The 20,972-nt window shown below is 35.5% G+C and overlaps 1 protein-coding gene across 2 annotated transcripts; it reads left to right on the top strand.

Annotated features, from left to right (window-relative positions):
- Positions 1–3,178: 3,178 nt before the first annotated feature.
- mrpl48 (mitochondrial ribosomal protein L48) lies at positions 3,179–20,279 on the top strand. Of its 2 annotated transcripts, none has more exons than XM_028800334.2 (8): positions 3,179–3,295; positions 3,880–3,932; positions 9,202–9,233; positions 9,923–10,014; positions 12,284–12,453; positions 13,953–14,055; positions 15,103–15,192; positions 19,943–20,279. In XM_028800334.2, the coding sequence occupies exons 1-8, from the start codon at positions 3,194–3,196 to the stop codon at positions 20,015–20,017; spliced, it is 717 nt and encodes a 238-aa protein (XP_028656167.1). In that variant the 5' UTR covers positions 3,179–3,193; the 3' UTR covers positions 20,018–20,279. The 2 variants fall into 2 exon arrangements, with proteins under 2 accessions (XP_028656167.1, XP_028656168.1); XM_028800335.2 differs by having other exon boundaries at positions 3,237–3,398.
- Positions 20,280–20,972: the final 693 nt, after the last annotated feature.

The raw sequence follows: 20,972 nt of genomic DNA, 5'->3' as shown, positions 1-20,972 counted from the left end.
CCTGCAAAGGATAGTGAAGACAGCAGAGAACATTATTGGGGTGCCTCTCCTTTCACTACAGGACATATTTTACAAATGCAGTGTTCGCAAGGCCTGCGGCATTGTGCAGGACCCCTTACACCCCTCACATGGACTTTTCACACTTCTGCCATCCAAGAGAAGATACTGCAGCATCAAAGCCAGATCTGCCAGGCTGCAGGAGAATTTTTACCCCCAAGCTGTTAGACTCCTTAATACCAAGCTGCCCCCTGGGATGTTCAACACGGCCTCAACCACCTCTAAAAACAGAACTTTTCTACATGTGAGCTGCTGTCCTGCAAAGACGAGTGTGCAGGTAGAAAAGAACTGAAAATCTCCTACTGACTTTTAAGTATTTTGACACTCTTGTTATCCTTCTGCTGTGAAACATTCTGACCTGTCATTGTTTACACATGTCTTAAACAACTATTATCATACACTGATAATTTCTGTATTATCTGTATCTATTATTTATTTATTATATTACATATCTTACACATCGATATTGCTGCTACTTCTTTGTCCTATCTTTGCACAAGGTCTTGTCTTGTTTGTGTTTTAATTTTAAATTTTAATTCTATTTTTAATTTATTATTTGCACATCATGTTGTTACACTGTGGACCCTGAGCTTCGCAATTTCATCTATCTGTATACTTGTATATGGCTGAGATGACAATAAAGTTCACTTTGACTTTGAGATGATCCGTTGTGGCAACCCCTAACGGAAGCAGCCGAAAGAAGAAGAGGATGAAGAAGATTGCTGAGAAGGAGTCTCTGAGCTATCGAATAATCTGGTGCTCCCATTTGTCCCACATTTTCCTGTATTCTGAATGGAGAATGCCGTACTTTTACATACATCCAGGTTATACTTTTGTTTTTCCATTTCAGCTGCATTTTCTGGTAGTGAAATTTGAGAAATATATGCAACATGATCAATTTTCTATTCTGAAGAGTAATTAGTATATAGAAGTTGCTGTTGTGAGCATTTCCAATTTTTTGTTTCATATTTGCAAGGTGTTGCAATTGATTGCAACTACTAGACTTTGTAGAACTTTGTGTTTATAAATTGGTATTTTACACTTTCCATAATCCAACTTATATTAGCAGTTTTTTTCATGTTTTCTTTTTCTTTGCCTTCTTTTGTATTTTATGTAGCATGGGAGGATTGGATCAATGAAGCCAAGAGGAAAGGAAGAGAACGAGATATGCAGAGCTGGAGAATAGGTGGCAGGTAAGGTCAAGCTGACTGAAGTTGCAAAGGGTTCACTAGCCCATCCTTCACCACATTGCTTACCATCCTTGGCATCTATGGGACCAACAAGCAAATGATTGTAAACTTTACAGTAAAGATAGCCATGGAGTTTGCTGAATCAGCCTCCAGATGGCTGTGGATGACAAGAGGAGAGAGCAAACCTGGTGTCATATCGGGGCTTGACCAATCCTGGCTGGATCACCTGGGTGAGCGAGTCTGATATTGAAAGACATAAAACTCCCAATGACCCCAAGAACATCACTGAAGATGTGTCCAGGTTTTCATAGCAAGATGTACCATAGAAAGCACATTAGTTTCTCCTAACTGCTAAATATTAATTGCATTCCTAACATTTTCAGCTTCTGATTTTTTTTTTTCTCTGCTTGATCCATTTTTGTTTACGAAGTGTTTTTCAGTACTGAGATTTGAAGGGTTTCCTAATTGTGATGTATACTCCATATTGACAAACCTAGGAGAAAAATGTGATGAGCTAAGGTTGTTATCACATCTGTATTTTCCTCATTTTATACTTGTAATTCCCCTTTGTGCTAGCTGATGCATATTTAATTTAAATAACATATGCAATAGAAATACTGTATGTTATAAGTCAAAAGTCAATATGCAGCATGTTCTCCTTGTGTCTGAAGTTATTGCAGTTTCCTTCTCTGCATCGTTCAGTTTCTCGAGTTTATTACAAAATCTAAACAATATTCAGAATGGCTTAATCATTTAATATGAACAGTACTTGGTTTACATCCGGATCGTTTGACGTTTAATTTTTAGTCTGCATCTCGTCCCACAGTCGTCAGGCTTTGCACCATTCGTGTTATTATAAGCACATCTAACGTCGAGGCACCAAAATCTGACACAAAGCAGGGAATATCTGACCAAACTTTTCACACCTACAATAGCAAATGTGACAGGGTAGCACAAATGAAAGAAAACCGGCTGCAATTGGCTTTGATCCTCAGCCACCAATAATAACACGCCACGCCGATAAAAGCGGATTAAGCAAGTTTAGTAATTTTATGTTATTTAAAGTTGAAATGAAGTCAATGCAGAGAATTTTGAATGCGCCACCTGTTGCAGTAGCTTATAAGTTATCACAGGATACAAAAGTTAAAAGAAACCGTGTTATCAACATGCATGTCAGTCGAAATGGGGAGTGATCCTCGACAAAAATAAATAACTAAAATCATAATCACAACGCCATAAGTGACTCGAATGTAATCTTTTAAATTAATAATCGATAAACTCTTGGAAACGTCACTATTGTAGCAATTATAAATTTCTAGAATAATGCAACGACAAGTTTAAAATGCCTATAAAAACATCAGCTATTTGGCAGGATATTCCATCCTGTCTTTACCATTACCACGATCTCCATCCTACTGTAAACGCTGATATTTGGTTATATTAGCGGCACCAAGACCAAATTTTTATTTTCTGCGCATAAGTCATTCTACCGTCATGCAGGCCGCAATACATATGACGTAGATCACAGAACGCCCACGACACTAGTCGGGTAACGCACTCTTGAGTCAGATAACCCTTCATAGGTATTGCGGGCTGCAGTCACTCTCAGTTGCATTCTCAACTCCATTAAATGTGTGTGTGTAAAAGTATTATGTTATTACGCACGCAAAATACACTGCCTTGTGCGGTCGGTATCATCGAGCACGCATGTGCTCCGAACGTCCTGTGACGGCTAGTGAGAGATACATTAATAATGTAAATAGGTGCAATAAAGTGACAGTGAATACAAAGTCATAGTTATACATTTAATCCTGGATGTGCTGAGGTGTAAATTTATTAGGCACAGTTTTGGGTCACGGAGCCAACGATTATAACAACAGCATCGATTGCAGGGCAAGAAGCAACCTCCTTCTGTATCACTGTGGTGTCTCAGTACAGTATTAACAATGAAAACGGCGGGTAGGAACCAATATGTTCAACAATTGCGTTGCAGCAGGGTTCGTGTTGGCGAGCGGACAGTGTATGTGTATAATAGGTGTTTCATGCTAGTAAGCGCGTTATTAGAATTATTGTGGGACAAATGAAATCTATGTTTCCGTGCAGTGGATGAAACATCGATTTTGGGAGAAAATGAACTCAGTATTGACAAAGGTAACGAAATGAGAGAAAGACTAAATTAAAATGAAAATCTAGCGTATCAAGGTCACGTTGGTAGCAATGTTCACTGCTGCTGTGGTTGAATTGACGCATAGCAGATAGATATTTAATACTTGTGTAATAAAATGTAGATTTGTATTGTGTTGTAGAATTACAAAATCATTTATGCTATGCACTTGTAGTCTGAAGGCGTTGTATAGGATCTGTAAGTCCTGCTGTTTTATGGTTTTTCATCCGGCCCTAAAGTTTTCCCCTACATCCTCAAAAATGATTATCGATTGTAATTGGATTCCTCGTGAGGAGCCAGTACTTGTGTGAGTTCTGCGATTAACTGTCTCCCCAACTGGGTTTGGTGTGCACCGCGGCCGGGACATATTTACCCACCACCCAGAACAGCGTTTTTGGCTTGCACTGTGTTCGTCGCATTTTTAATAAGTTCATGTTTAAATGAATACGATTCTCTTTGAATTTGCAGGTATTTTGCAGAAGAAGCGAAAAATTCTTCCAGTCGATTGCTTCGGTGTATAGGTAAGCTCACATAGTTGCAGGAAAATGTTTGTGGACCCTTTGTAATTACGTTGATTTCTGCAATGATTAATTCTATTAACTCACACTTGTACTTCTTCCTGTCAGTACTGAATAAAGATCAGATCACTAAATACAGATAGCTGACAAAGCGCAGAAATGGGTACAAAAGGCTAGGAATTCTAAAGTGAAGAAGCTACCTGAATGCCATTTACACTTGCATCTTCATTAGCAACCAAATGATTTAAATAACTAAAACATTCCAAATGAAATTGTTGAGATGAGTCACAACAAGGAAGATTGGACGCCTGTTTGTCTTCATGTAAAAGAGACCACATTAGAGACCTATAAATCCTCTTGAATATATATATTTAATATATATGGCAATATACTAGATAAAGATGATGAAATCATACCGTAAAAAGATGGAAAGACTATATTGAAGAATTATATGGAGAGGAAGAACTGCCAGATAATATTGAAACAGGAGCTAAAATAGATTTAGACAATCTTGGTGAAACTATACTGAGAGAAGAGTTCATAATGGCGATGAAGTATTTGAAAAACAACAAAGCCCTTGGTGTAGATAACATTCCAGCCGAGCCTCTTCAAACATGAGGAACAAAGATGAAGAACAGGCTCTATAAACCTGTCTGTGTGATATATGAGTATGGAGAACTACCTGCTGATTTTGAAGAAAATCTCATGATCCCCATACCTAAAAAAGCAGGCGCAATAAAATGCAAACACCACTGAACATTAAGCTTAGTGACACATGCATCAAAAATAATTATTAATATTATCATTCGGTGCATAGAACAAAAAGCTGAAGTCCTGCTCTCAGATCAGTTTGGATTAAGAAGGAATTTAGGTACCTGGGAAGCAATATTAGCTCTAAGAATGGTCATAGAAGAAAGGATTGACCGGAATATGAAAACATACATAGCATTTATAGATATAGCAAATGGCTTTGACAACGTTAAGTGGGACAAAATGTTTGAGGTTCTGAAAAAAGGTGGAATTATCAATAGAGAGCATAGACTTGTATGCTATCTATATAGGAATGAGAGAGCTATTTTATATGGAGGGAAGTAACGAAGAGGAAAAATCTGGAAAGGAGCTAGAAAAGAGTGCACACTATCACTCACTGTGTTCAATATATATATATAAAAGAAAGTTTGAAAGAAGTTGGGGAACAAGTAAAAGTGGGAGTAATAGTGCAAGGTGAAAGAATAGATATGCTCAGATTTGAGAATGATATTGATATCTTGAAAATGAAGAAGACCTGAAATACATGTTGGAAAAAAATGAACGAAATTATGGGGATAAGATATAATGTGACAATAAATTCAAAACAAAGGTAATGGTATGCGACAAAGAGGAACAAGCCGATGATGATGGTAGTGAACATCTTGAACAAGTAGATTAATTTATCTTTAAAGTAGGATTACAAGGGAAGTAAGTTTTAAGTAAAGTTGAAGTAATCGAGCAAAAATCACTTTCAACAAAAATATAAAGCCTTTGATATCTCAAAATAACACTCTTCAAATCAGAATAAGGCTCCTAAAAACGTTTGTCTGGAGTGTAGTTTTATATGGCTAAGAGAATTGGACCTTAGGAGTTCAAGAGGAAAAGAGACTAAATTCATTTGAGCTATGGTGCTACCTGTGTATATTGAAAATTAAATGGGCTGATAAAATAACTAATGAAGAAGTTCTCCAAAGAGTATATGCAAGGCACAGTTTATAGAAAACTATAGTTCAAAGACAAGTGTAGCTTGTGGGACACATATTGAGACATGAAGGGCTCCTGAAATTGATAATGGAAGGACAAGTTAAGGGGAAGAGAGGCAGAGGAAGATCATGTTTGCAATATCTAGAGCAAATAGTGAAAGATGCAGGAACTACCAAGAAATGAAAAGGAAGGCAGAAAAATGAGAGGAGTGGAGAGTTGCTGTAAACCAAGCTACAGACTGAACACTAAAGATGATACAGTGGCTATAAATGTATTGACCCCTTGGACATTTTCATATTTTATAGTGATACAGTAGTGAACTGTGATGGATTTAACTGAGATTTTTTGCCACTCCTCAACACATACTACTTCATAATTTTCAAAATAAAAACCAAACATTTGACTAAATTAATTAATAATGAAAATAATATTATTTTTCATAACTGTGTGTTGCACATTTTGATACTAGAATTTTAGTCCACAGATTCTGACCTTTTTAAATGTAAATCATCTTCCAAGTCCTAGAGCTCTTGTGAATTGAAGCAAGTTTTCCTTCAGGAATTTTCTGTAAATCACTTTATCCATTTTTTCCCACTATCTAATGAGTTTTGTAGTCTGAGTTGCAGAGAAGCATTGCCAAAGCATAATGCTTACTACCAGCATACTTAACTGTTGTGACAGTGTTCTCAATGTGATATGCAGTGGTAGGCTGGTAACCAGTTCAGTGATTTCCACTGTGGCCCGAATTTCAATTTTATTTTTTGTTTTTTTTCTCTCCAGACCATATAATCTTCATGTAAATTATTGAGTCAGCCATGTGCCCTTGAGTGAATTCCAGCCAAGATGTGGATTTTTTTTTTTTTACAAAAAAAAAAAAGATTACCACCCTTCCCAGATTTGTGATGTGTGTATTGTACTATGTTGTCTTATGAACAATTTCTTCTTTCCCATATAGTCATGGAGGACAATAACTCCTTTAGAGTTGGAATATGACTATTGGTAGCTTCCCTTAGTATAGTGAATCGTGCCCAGACACTCTTTTGGATGGACATTTCTAGGCAAATATACAGTTATTCCATATTTTCTGTCCTTTTTAATACTGGATGTCAGGCTTCAGGATACAGTATATTCCTAGCCTTGGTATGGTTTTTCTGATTCTTGCCCTGACTGCTGTTTTTCAAGAGACTTGACTTAGATTCACTTAGAATGTTCAATTATGCTCATGGTGTGGTGTTTCCTTAGAAATGCATTAACTAAACAGGGAAGATCCCACCTATAGCTATATTTATTCTGAAGGCATATGAAACTACAAAGCAGTGGCAGTGGAGTCCAGCCAAGGAATGATGTGACTAGGAGATGAGAGTTGGACAGTTAAAAGGTAATTTAGGTGTGCCAAAGCAAAGGGATGAATGAATACATAAGGCAGAAATTATTTAATTTTTTTTTTTATTTTTAATTTTAAAAAATGTCAGGATTTCTTTTGACATTAAAGAGTGATTTTTGTTGATGAGTGCAAGTCCAAAGGGAATAACAGTGTTTTCATTAATTAAAATTAAAAAATTCAAATTCAAGTACTTGCTAAAAAAAGTTTTAGCCACAAAATATCTGCTCTAAAAAAACAGCGAAACACTTCCTTAAATTTTTGTAACAAATTGGATAAAAAGTCTTAAGTGTGCTGAGAACAAATAATCAATTCCTTGTTATGAAACACAGAATGTATTTGTTGGGCCAATTAATGGTAAGATTTGCCTTAAAAAAAAACTTGTAATAATGAAGCAGCATTGTCATTGAATTACCGTGACCCTGACGTGCAAGCAGTAGCAAATTAAAGGATATAACATGCATGCATAAGGGGAGGCATCAGGGAAAATATAAAGAAAAGATACGTTCAAGTGCAAAATAAACGTAGTTTGGTGGTTGGTTGAAATCAGTGAAAATTTGCTGATATAGTTATACACAGAGACTTAGCTTGCTTTGCTCAAATTTTTGTTTTATGTTAATTGGTACTTTTTAATGGCTGTGTGATGTATGTTACTATATTCTAACAATTCTGTGGTAAACAATCCATTACGTGGTTTTTGTAGTAAACCACCTTTTTGTCACCAACACAGAAGTACATCACTTCCAGATTTAGGATTTACCCCAGTGTTGTCACTGAAGTTAAATAGAATCTTGGGAAAATGTGAGCTCCTTGTCCCCTTGTGCACTCGGTTTGGCTCCGGCCCATTTTGATCCCATAGAGCAAAACCAAATACACTGCTGGACACTCAGGATACATTTTCGTTAGCATGGGCGTAGATGTCTTTGTCCATTCATCACCATACTCAGTTAAACTGTGCTTACTTAATACCAAGCCTATTTAGAGTCCCTAAGCATTTGGCACTAAATCAAAACCCTCAAAGTAAACTGAAGCAGACATGAGAGTCACATCCAAACCACATACAAGAAAAAAAAAATCTGAGAGCAGTGTGGGTGTGTAATAGGGATTGTCTGGTCTGGCCACTGTCATAGCTGTGAGTCATAGTGAATCTGGAGAAGGAATCAGATTTGTGTCCTGTCCTGTTGTGGAGAGCAAACAACAACTGCAGTAGCTACCTGAGCCAAAAGCATCTAACTGGAAGTACTCATCTTGCAACAAGTTTATTTTACGTGAGCACAATTCAATGTGGGAAAGAAGCTCTAGTTTAAAACTTGGCATCCAGGATTACAACCTACTATGGAGCAAATGACTAGTCTTTCCACAAATAAGTGTTCTTAGTTAACTTGCATATCTACCTACAATTTAAACATTGTGTGTTGCCCCCTGTGTTTTGTGTACAACAGCTATTAATGCTGCCACTTTCACATTTTGTAAACTCTGCTGCTTAGCGCTGCAACTACGTATTTGTATTTCTGTTTAACTTTTTACAGCTTCGGTTTAGGGCCTTTGTAGGGCGTGCATGATTGGGTTTAAGCAAAATTGTACTTATTTTGAATTTCAATGATATCCTAGCTCAAAAAGGAATTACACACAAACTGCATACTGTATGGCCTGTTAATTACTATTGTTTATAATAATAATTGGATAAAATGAAACGAAAAAATGTCACAGATATATTAGATTCAAAGAGGTATAATCTTAAAAAACCGCTTATGGAACACTATAAATTTATATACAAAACAACATTACACCGATACCACTTTAGATTAGGTGTCCCTAATTACACTGTACATACAATGTTATTACCTGCATGATTACAGAGTAACTGGGTATTATTACCTTGTATTTATTGTGTAACACAATGTAATGTTGTGGTTAAGCACTCAATTGTAATTGTTATTTCACAATTTATATACAGTAGTTATACACCTATAAAAATTACATCTACTTTGCTCCCCAATACATACATCCATTCATTATCCAACCCTCTATATCCTAACACATGGTCATGGGGTATATTAATACATTTAGAGTTATCTAATTCTTATTGTTAATTTTAAATGTTCTCTTATTGTTTCATTTTGTTTTGTGACTACCCTTTTTTTGGTTTGGTTATAGGCTATCACCTTTAGATAATGGCGTATGCAAAGGTAAGCAACAGATATTGTGCCCAAGCTAGGTAATTCTTTAATGATTGAGATAGTAATAAAATTTTGCATTGACATTGAACAAGATTTTATATATAATTTATTTTCTCTACTAACAATATACTGCTTCAAATGAAACTTATTGTGGCAGGTTTTTGAAACATATCTACCTTGTTTTGTAGATTAATTTTTCATTGTAATGGTCTGTGTTTTATATATAAAAAGACTAAACTATTTAAAATACCTGTATGTTTTAAAATATAAATATCAGTGTGCACAAGAGGAAGCCGCATCTGACTAAAGGTGTATTTTTAATGGTAGATGACTGTTTACCATTTAGAAAGTAAAACATTGTTGTAATGAACTAAATAATCAAAGTAATTTTAGATGTTCTTCAGAATAAAAGATTTCCAAGGTGGAGGAGTCTTGACAATTTCTTTATTCCTCCGAACTACTTCTACTGATTTTTACATGCTAATGTCAATGTGTTTATTTTACAGAAGCACTTCCTCTTCTCCTTCCTTTTATATTTATTTAATTTTTATCATATTTTGTGACATCAAAGTTTTTATGTCATTATTATTTATTAACAATTGGCACAGTTAATACATTTAAATAGGCAAATTTCAATATATTAAAAAGCATTTTTCATTAGGTATAATTTAACAAATATGCTGTATTTGCACTTTTAGTTTTTAGTGTTGTGCAGAACCATGAGAGGAATTATCGATCCAAGCCTACACATGGTATTGGAAGATACAAATATCTTTTGCCAAAAGAAGTGGTAAGCATCATTTATGTGGAGTGAGATTTCTTCCCAATTATGATTCCCAAAATTAATTATTTGTCATGTTTTGCATCACATGAAAATGAAAAAGGGATAAAGAGTTGAAATATGCTGTAGATGAGAAGAACGTTACTAAAATAATTTTTACTCTTTTCCATATAAAGTTCCAAATAGTATAATTTGAATAACTGGACTGGTTCATGTCATCTGCCTGGTAAAGCAACTGCAGCCTTTTTTTCTATCAGTAAGTGAACTCTCCAGGTAATACCTCCAAGAAATTCTACTTTAATATTGCCTACGTGGCCAGACCAAATTAGACCTTCTATACTGTATTCTGTAGTAGGAGTGGGCAGTATGGCAGCAATTATATCTCTGTTTAATTAAAAATTCTGATGGTTTCAGTAGTTAACAATATAATGCATTTGTATTTGGCACACCTGATAAAGCCCCTGTGTAATTCTACATACAGGCACACCTCTTATTCATCAAAACACTTCACATTCTGCTACTCGTATTGATTGAATAGCAGGTATTCACCTCTTGGACTTGAACAATGGAAGTTCATCTAGCTTCTCACTCACTGCTGCTGCCTCCGAGCAAACACAGGAAAAGAAACAGTTTTTTCCTTTTCTCTCTCCCTGTTTAAAATTTGTCAGCATTAAACAATCATCCATTGTCAAATCTACTTAATCCAAGGCAGAATATGAATTTGAAGTTGTGCAATACTAGCTCCTATCTCATGCTACTACTAACTGGTTTATTGCCCAGTTCTATTATGTACATATGCATCTGATATGTGCAACTTCAAATGCAGGTTTAATTTCTGCATGTCCCAAAGAAACCATTCGTACTTGTAGTTACTTTTAAGAAAATACTGTTGGCATAAAATACTGACTTTGAGCACAGTGCTAAAACATTTAAGTACCTTATCGTTTTCTAAACTACTAGTTGTGGCTACAAATACAGTATATCAAAAACAATTTGATCTATTAGGAAACTAATGAAAGTAGCTGATTTTCCTGACACATTTTCTAACAGAACTTCTGAGAGAAGTCCGGTAATTAAATAATTGTAGCTAAATGTTTAGTATGTTTAATAAAAATAGACTTGTTTTATCACCATGTTTAATCAATTATTTAACCCTCCTTTTTGCTTATTTAGTGGATACATTTTACCATATTTTTAAACAAAAGAAACAGGATTTCCAGGAAATTTTAAGAGTGGGCTGATTAATTTAATAGCTAACACAAGGATGCCCCCAAGTATCAGTTGTTCTAATGCACAGTACTAAAAACCAGCTTCACATGGGCTTTGCATCTTAGTTATCAATTAGCAACAAAATTCAGCTGTAGTATTTTTTTTTTTTTGCTAAATATTTTCACTCAGTTTTATGATGGAACATCTTCTTAGATTATACATATAATAATGCAAACATAAAGGTGTTTCTTTGTGTATGTACATAAATGCCAAATGTGTTTCTTACAGCATTCTGTCAGGGTATCCTTCAATAAGGGCGCGCACAAAAAGGCGAGTTTCAAAAGGGCGACCTCAATTGAGCGAATGTTTTAATATTTTTGCTTTCGCCTTTTTAAATGTTCAATCATTGCCTTTATCTAATAAATTTTCTGTATAATTTTGTTGCGTTTGCCTTTATTCACCGCGCCCAATTGAGGTTGCCCTTTTGAAGCTCGCCTTTATTTACTCGCGCCTTTATTCGCTGCACCCAATTGAGGTCGCCCTTTTGAAGCTCGACGTTTTGTGCGCGCCCTTATTGAATAGAACCTTCTGTCAGGAATAACCTGTATATTGCACTTGCAAAGACACACAAAACAATTTAAAGTGTTAAACAATCCACATATGCATCAAAGGTGACTGCTGAACAAATACAAAAGCTTCTTTTTTGGTGGCTCTTTTGCCTCCATGGCCAGGGTATATGCAGGTTAATGTCCAGGGAAAATTATTTTTTTCCTCCTTTTTGGTGCAGTGCAATGAAAAATAATGCATAATAAGTAGTTTGCTTTAACTGTTCTTTCAATGTGATGGAATGCACATTGTGACAGGAGAACCCATCTTCCTGGGTAGATTTGCTAATAATTGGCTAAGACTTTATTATTGACTGTTCTCTTTTTTTAGTGCTGGTGTATTTGCTTCAGTGTACACAGCTAAATAATTTGTAAGAGATCTATGAAGTGCACATTCTTTGCCTATAAAATAAATACCCCATGTTAAGGTAATTCTATAAAATACATTTTGGTTCTTTGCATAGCCTAAAAAGAAGAAGGAAAAGCTGCAGATGAAAGAAATAAAAGCAGGGACTGATGTTGAGTATGCAGTACTTAATGTATGTGTTTCTGGTCATGATATGACTCTTGTGGAACACTTCTCTCAATACATCCATAACCTCTGCAACCGACTGAAGATCAAGGTGGATGAAAGGTGAGTTCTTTGTCTTTTGTTGTTGTACTTATTTTCTCTCTTTACTAAACTTTATAATTGTAATAAATTCAAATACTCCCTGCTGATCCTAGCCAGCATGTTTGTACATCAATGCAGATGTTCTCGAAAAGTTTCAAGTGTTCCACTATCCCATTGCTGCAATCAAATGTCAAAATTTGTTTAGCAAAGAGGTCATGAATTAGACACTTATGCATGTAAGGCATCTGAGACTAAAAATTGTAAACTGGTTTTTGTAATTACCCTGTTTTTAAGGTACAATTTTTGTTAATTTGTGTATTTTAGTCCCCTGTTATTAATTCTGAAAGAAAACACAGAGCACTTTCAAAAATAACATGCATTTTCATCTTAAATGCTGAATATTTAGATTTCATAAAATAGTGAAATGTATACATAAGGTAAGACTGCCTCAACAAGTTGGTAATTCATTTGTTTAGTCATATTACTCCCTTATTGAGTCTATCAAGGCAAATTAATAAAAAAGGGTCAAATCTATCCTGTCAGGCAGTATTAGAAATTCAGAGTTTCAGATGTTGGTATCAGTCTAAGACTATATATTACTAAAACAGAAGAGCAGTATACTTAAGAACTCTTACATTTTTAATGCTGCTAACATTTTGGGCTCTGTAAATCAAAAGCTCATGGGGGAAAAAAAGAGGTAAGAGCGTGCCAGACAATCAGAATTCAACATTCTTACCCATAAAAATCTTTTGCCATAATTTTATCACACGGCTGATATTTCCTTTCTTTAGGTTGCAAAATTGCTTCAACAATTCTGTGTTTGTTTATGTCACATATATTTTACAGATACAGCACACATCTGACTTTCAGTGTTAATGCTGATTCAAATTGAGCAAATAGGCTATATGAGATTGGGAGTTTAATTAAAGCTGTTTATCGAGAATACTGCTTTGTGACTCATTGATTAGTGAAAAAAAGGGGGAGAAAAGATGTTTTTTGTATTGTACATAAAAGCAGCACTTTTTTAGTTAAAATTGATTGTGTTTCATTTTAATATTAGCACACAGTATGTATCTTTTTTTTTAGTTTACAATGGTGTTTAGAACATTCCCAATATTTTTCACACTTAAATATTTTAATATTTAATGTGGTATAGTATGATACTCTATCTGGTTAAAGTGCAACTATTATAGTTTTTTTTTCCTTCCTTTGTAAAAGTTTTGATTCCTTCTTACAAACAGATGCAAGTAATTCCAGACACATCACTCTAAATTCTGGAATTTTGTATTCATTTTTGATCACACAGTTTTTGCATCTAGAACAAAGCATGGATCTGTTACTTGGTTTGCATTTGTAGTTGGGGAAAAACATTTGCAAATAGTAAAACACTATTCAGTCAGAAATACAAACAATACAGTATTAAAACATTGTTCTAAAATTATTCAGACTTGCTTTTAGATTAAAAAATAGGATTCATAAATGTTTATTTTGTTACAGTTGTTTTATCCCTTTGTTTTCAGTTATGCTTTGCCAACAAAATTCACTGAAGTAATGCTAATGCAGGAACACGGCACAAAAATGTACACAGATGCAATTCTAAACACTCATATGAGAGTTGTGCAGGTAAAGTGAATTTTGAAAAATTATATATCCAAACTAACCAATGCAAATTTTTAACTTTTCTAATAGTTTTTTGTAGCTTCTTGCATTACTTTTATTGTGTGATTCACTTTGATCAATTCTACTTGAAAGTATCGCTGCATCACTGGATGCAAGACCAGAAATGGCCCTCTGCGGTGCAGCAAGCCCCTTATAGAGCCCACTTATCCAGAGCTAAATAAGAAGCACGTATATAAGAATTTATTTTTCTCCATTGACTATAATATAACAAAAGACAATAAAAAACATTATTATTACTTGCAGCGCAATTAAAAGCATTATTCTAGCTTTTGGCTATGTAAAATGATTTATATTTCTAGTAACGGTATCTTAAAGAGCGGTCACAGAGTATTCACCCTTGAACCCATAATGTGTTTATGCACATTGCAAGTAACTTATCTGAATTTTCTAAATAGCCAGTTGCAGTACCTCGCACATAATATACTACCCAGGTTTTCAAAAGAACAAAAAAAAAAAAAAACTTCACGGCTGTAGGGAAGGCACACATTTTTCCCACCAAACATCAACAGAAATCAACCATTCCATTTTCTAAATCAGCTGTCATGTTACGCTGGTATTCTGTTGAGTACAATGAAAAAACAAAATTGAGCACAGAAATATAGCAAGGTAAAGTTAAGGTCTTCAGTAATTTAAATAAACGAAACACGTATTATAGTAGAGTATGGTCATGTTGTAGGGCTTTAAAGGCATTTACATTACTTTCAAGTGGTAGTTTATGCAATAGTTTACACTTGTGTACTAAACACTTCTCGTTCCAAAAATGAAATTTCAAAAATGAACTTAACTATTCACTGCTTTTATTACTGGAATATGGAACATAAGTTGGGGGTACAGGAGCTTTGATCCATGAAGTTTCTTCTTAAACAGAATAACCTGAATGTTTTGTTTGTTTGTTTCTTTTTTTGGTAGCAAGGTACATTTTTTTTATAGAATTATGGTTTATATACTGCTTTTCAAAATATCTACCATATTTGCTATCACTGATTCCAGTTAGGAGCATTAAGTTCCACATTGGCTCCAATATTCATTGAGATTCTTCAGAGGAATCAGCCAGAAGGAGTGCAGTTCTCTATTAAAGAGGTAAGACTCTTTGTGATTTTTAACATTATTTTGCAACCCTTGAGTTTCTGTTAGCCTCGACATAGTGTTTCCTAGTTCATAGTCTGATAACCTCAATGCTGAATCCAGCAGCTATTTTTAGCAGAAATAAGTAACTGCCTAATTTCTCTGGACCCACTCTTAAATTTGCTGCTTTTCTTTGCATGTCATCTTTTCTGCCAGTATATTTTCCCTTTTTAATTTGTTGCTATAAACACTTTACTGCATGATAGATCTCACTAAGACATTAAATTATGTATTAGGTTGCATTCATGAATCACTTTTTAACTATTTTTACTTCAGTTTGAAATAGGCCTTTCTACTTAACTAAATAACTAGTTCTCTGTGGAGTCAGTAATAGATTTCTTTTCATACCTTAATAAATTACACACTTGAAAGGTATTTGTGAAGTAAAAGTTTATGTATTTAAAGAAATACTCCATCCAAGAAATACTTTTTTATATTCCTTAACCGATGTGTTTTGTATTGATGACCAAGAAAGAAAATTAGTCTTACGTTTTTTATGGAGAACGGGTATGATAAAAAAAAAAAATTATACACGTTGTACAATGACAAAACAATATGAAAACTGTCCATTGAGGGTGATATACAGTTAGGTCCATAAATATTTGGACAGAGACAACTTTTTTTCTAATTTTGGTTCTGTACATTACCACAATGAATGCGGAGTGGTGGCTCTGAGGCTAGGGATCGGCACTAGCAATCGGAAGGTTGCCGGTTCGAATCCCGTAAATGCCAATAGGGACTCTGCTCTGTTGGGCCCTTCAGCAAGGTCCTTAACCTGCAATTGCTGAGCGCTTTGAGTAGTGAGAAAAGCGCTATATAAATGCAAAGAATTATTATTATTATTATTAAGTGCAGACTTTCAGCTTTAATTCAGTGGGGTGAACAAAATGATTGCATAAAAATGTGAGGCAACTAAAGCATTTTTTAACACAATCCCTTCATTTCAGGGGCTTAAAAGTAATTGGACAAATTAAATAACTGGAAATAAAATGTTCACTTCTAATACTTGGTTGAAAACCCTTTGCTGGCAATGACAGCCTGAAGTCTTGAACTCATGGACATCACCAGATGCTGGGTTTCCTCCTTTTTAATGCTCTGGCAGGTCTTTACTGCAGCGGCTTTCAGTTGCTGTTTGTTTGTGGGCCTTTCTGTCTGAAGTTAAGTCTTCAACAAGTTAAATGCATGCTCAGTTGGGTTAAGATCAGGTGACTGACTTGGCCATTCAAGAATTTTCCACTTCTTTGCTTTAATAAACTCCTGGGTTGCTTTGGCTGTATGTTTTGGGTCATTGTCCATCTGCATCATGAAACGCCGCGCAATCAATTTGACTACATTTAGCATTAACATTTTGAGCAGACAGTATGTCTCTGAACACCTCAGAATTCATTCGGCTGCTTCTGTCCTGTGTCACATCATCAATAAACACTAGTGTCCCAGTGCCACTGGCAGCCATGCATGCCTAAGCCATCACACTGCCTCCACCGTGTTTTACAAATGATGTGGTATGCTTTGGATAATGAGCTGTTCCACGCCTTCTCCATACTTTTTTCTTGCCATCATTCTGGTAGAGGTTGATCTTGGTTTCATCTGTCCAAAGAATGTTTTTCCAGAACTGTGCTGGCTTTTTTAGATGTTCTTTAGCAAAGTCCAATCTAGCCTTTCTATTCTTGAGACTTATGAGTGGCTTGCACCTTGCAGTGCACCCTCTGTATTTACTTTCATGCAGCCTTCTCTTTATGGTAGACTTGGATATCGATACGCCTACCCCCTGGAGAGTGTTGTTCACTTGGTTGGCTGTTGTGAAGGGGTTTCTCTTCACCATGGAAATGATTCTGCGATCATCCACCACTGTTGTCTACTGTGGACGTCCAGGTCTTTTTGCGTTGCTGAGTTCACCAGTGCTTGCTTTCTTTCTCAGGATGTACCAAACTGTAGATTTTGCCACTTGAAATATTGTAGCAATTTCTCGGATGGGTTTTTTCTGTTTTCGCAGTTTAAGGATGGCTTCTTTCACCTGCATGGAGAGCTCCTTTGACCGCATGTTGTCTGTTCACAGCAAAATCTTCCACATGCAAGCACCACACCTCAAATCAACTCCAGGCCTTTTATCTGCTTATTTGATAATGACATAACGACGGACTTGCCCACACCTGCCCATGAAATAGCCTTTGAGTCAATTGTCCAATTACTTTTGAGCCCCTGAAATGAAGGGATTGTGTTAAAAAAAATGCTTTAGTTGCCTCACATTTTTATGCAATCGTTTTGTTTACCCCACTGAATTAAAGCTGAAAGTCTGCACTTCAAGTACATCTGAGTTGTTTCATTGTACAGTACATTGTAATGTACAGAACCAAAATTAGAAAAATGTTGTCTCTGTCCAAATATTTATGGACCTGTGTGTGTGTGTGTATATATATATATATATATATATATATATATATATATATATATATATATATATATATATATATAAAAATCCCTATGTGCATCCAGGTGTCCATGTGTGGGTGTCTTCTGATGAAGTGCGCATGCGCGGGACACGGTGCGATGCGCGATATTACTGTCAGAGAAAGTTAGAGGCGTTTTACGGAAATACAAACCAGTATTACTGCGAGAGGAAATTAAAGGTACACAATACAGTGACGCATATTACAGCCACATACAAGCCAGTATTACTGTCAGAGGAGATTAAAGGCATATTACCGACGCGCACGCCTGTATTACCGCCAGAGACAATTAAAGGTATATTACGGACGTACAAGCCAGCGGACGTACAAGATGGTATCCTTCAATAAGGGCGCGCGCAAAAAGGAGAGCCGCAAAAAGGCGACCTCAATTGGGCGCAGCGAATAAAGGCGCGCGTAAATAAAGATCTGCACCTTTGTTGCTCTTCACATATTCCAGAGCCATTTGAACTAAATTATCTACGAACGCCTTTATTCGCCGCGCTCAATTGAGGTCGCCTTTTTGTGCGCGCCCTTATTGAATAGAGTCGTACAAGACAGTATTACTGTCACAGGAAATTAAAGACACACAATACACGGCGGCAGCCCACGAAGAACGGTCAGCTCAGCAAGTAAACATCAACAAAAGAAAGGCTGAAAGAAAGAGGTCAAAGTCCCTTGCCATTTAATATAGACTGTTTCTACTAATGTTTATGCACTACTGTTCTAGCGCCCTTTATTGTAACGGGCTAAATGACTAGTATATATATATAAATTACTTAGTCATTTGTTAACAACGTGTAAAACACATGCATTTTTGCTAACCTATTATTAGGTTACCAGTAACGGCGCACCACAATCGTGCAGTGAATACACTTGACTTGAGCATTCCTAGTTTTCATCCTCTTTCTCTGTACGTTTACCATTCATTTGCTCAGAGGTTGATGCGCTTGCTGCTTCCTGAGCAGATCTTCTTTTCTCCACCCTAGTGGCCCACTTCTTCTCTTTTTTCGTCGGCATCTTCTTCCATTAAAACTGATTAAGTCAGTGCTTGCGTTGTGATTACTTAGTATGTTTTCTTTAATTTTCCACTTAAGCTTGCACTTAAGTCTTCAATCTGCCTCAAGAATGATTTAAGATAGGAAGCGGTAGGGGAAGTGACGGCGAAGGTGGCAGGGATGAGAACAGCGTCCGTACACATACACGGCTGGCTGCTGCCAAGAGTTGATTCTACAATAAAATAAAATAAAAATAAAAAGAGGAATAACCTTGGAGGTCAATCATCACCCCAAAAGCGGATAGTAGATGTCACGTAGTATATGTGTACCAAATTTTAGGTCAATAGTTCAAATGGTTTGCAAGCTACAGGTGATTTAAAATCCTGGACAGACAAGTGAACAGCCACAGTAGCGTATTATATAGAAAGATCCTGAATAATCAGTGCACATTATAAACAGGAAGTTCAGTTTACATGGAATTGAGTTTTTGAACTGAAGACTGGATGAAGATCCCTCCCCCCAGTCCCCTTCATTCATTGGTCAAGAGTCCTATCAACAAAACTGACAGCAGCCACCTCTTGTACAATGTCAGAGGAGCCTAATTTTCATGCTGTTATTCTTTCATATCTTTGTAAAATAGAAATGCACTTCACCAGCCCAATTACAGGAAAGATTTATATACTGGAACATTCATTCTGCAGCATTTACTGGTGTCTAAAAGTCTAATACACTTTTGAGTTTGTCTAGCTGGATGGCATTTTTTCCAAAAGTAAATTAAAAGCAGGAACAATGCCTGTAAATGCAGCTTACTGCAGAATTTAACAATTATTATTAAATGCTGTTTTAATCCTACATATTCATTATGCTATGTATACTTCCTTTGTTTCTGCATATATATTAGATGTTATTTCCCCTATCTGCAAATTATTAATTCAGGGGAAGAAAAGTGTTTTAAAATTGCTAATTCCATTATAAATTTTGCTGTTGGATTTCATATTCCAATTCATAACTCGTTAACTAATAATAGTTTGTTTTAAGTGTTAGTACTAAATACATTATTTGGCATGTACAGTGCATTACAGTGTGTGAATCAAGTTTAACGAGTGCTCTGATTTATTTTATAGCATATATAAGCTTTTCATTTACTAAAACCTGGATTTTATAGAAAGGAACAAGAATGCATCTAAATTAACCTATATTTAGATAATAAACAAGACATGTATTATATATAGTAAATGACGGTTTTTTTTCTCCTTACTGTAGCACACAGAAGCAGACTTTTATTCACGATTCAAAGCTCGACCAGAGCTTGAAGAATTATTGGCGCAAGTGAGCTGAGAATAATAACTGCTTAATTACTCAAGGCAGTCCAGTCTCTTTTCCCCACTGACTCAAAGGCCAAAGGTCACTGTAACATGCTGACGGTTTCTAACCTTTGAAATGGAGATTGTCAATATAATCAATTTATTGCACTGCATCAAATCTGCAGTTTGTCCTGAAGTCAAAGGATAACATATTTAATATCTATCTTTGATGAGAAATTTGATGGATATCTTCTTCTGTTAAAAAAATAAATAAATAAAATGCTTTTCATATTTTATGAGTTTGTTGCGCTGTTTTCACTTTCAATTCTAGAAGAGCTCTGATGTAATTTATTCCAATATTTATGTTTAAGTACTACCTCCTCTTTAATGCATGCTTTTTAAATCAGAAAGTGTTTAATGTAGATTGTTTATGATTTGCTTCTTTATTTCATGTGTTTTTTTTCAGTAGTCCAGAGCTAGGCACTCAGGATAATGCCACTGGTGAGGCATTGCAATGTTTCAATTATTATTGTTAATAAATTAAGTGTAATAGCAGTTTCTTCTCAGGCTGAAGAAAAAAATAAAAATACATCATATTACAAAAGTGCACATCAAGCGGCAGGGTTGCTTATCACAAAAGCACAAAAAAGGGATCTTTTAAGAATGTCAACATCCAATTGGATTGTTAAAGTTGTAAACAGGTTTTGAAAGCTATTTCACAGCTTACATTTCAAAATAGATATGCTATGTTTACTGCTTTTGTAGGTTATTTAGCTGTAAGATACCTCAAGTGAAGTGCTCTGTTTAAAAGTATACATACTGTACATGTTATGTTGGTTTTTAACTGATGGCACAGAGCCACAATATATAACTACACAGTCCTTGTCTTGGATGTAAACCAGGACATTGCTTTTGTGGAGTTTGCATATTCTCTCTCTTGTCTGTTTTTTCCTCAAAGTGCTGGCACATCCATAGGCCATGCACTATTA

The sequence above is a fragment of the Erpetoichthys calabaricus genome, chromosome 4, assembly GCF_900747795.2.
Source record: "Erpetoichthys calabaricus chromosome 4, fErpCal1.3, whole genome shotgun sequence".
NCBI lineage: Eukaryota > Metazoa > Chordata > Cladistia > Polypteriformes > Polypteridae > Erpetoichthys > Erpetoichthys calabaricus.
Note: the sequence above shows the minus strand (reverse complement) of the source record. Positions and strands in the feature narration are given on the sequence as shown.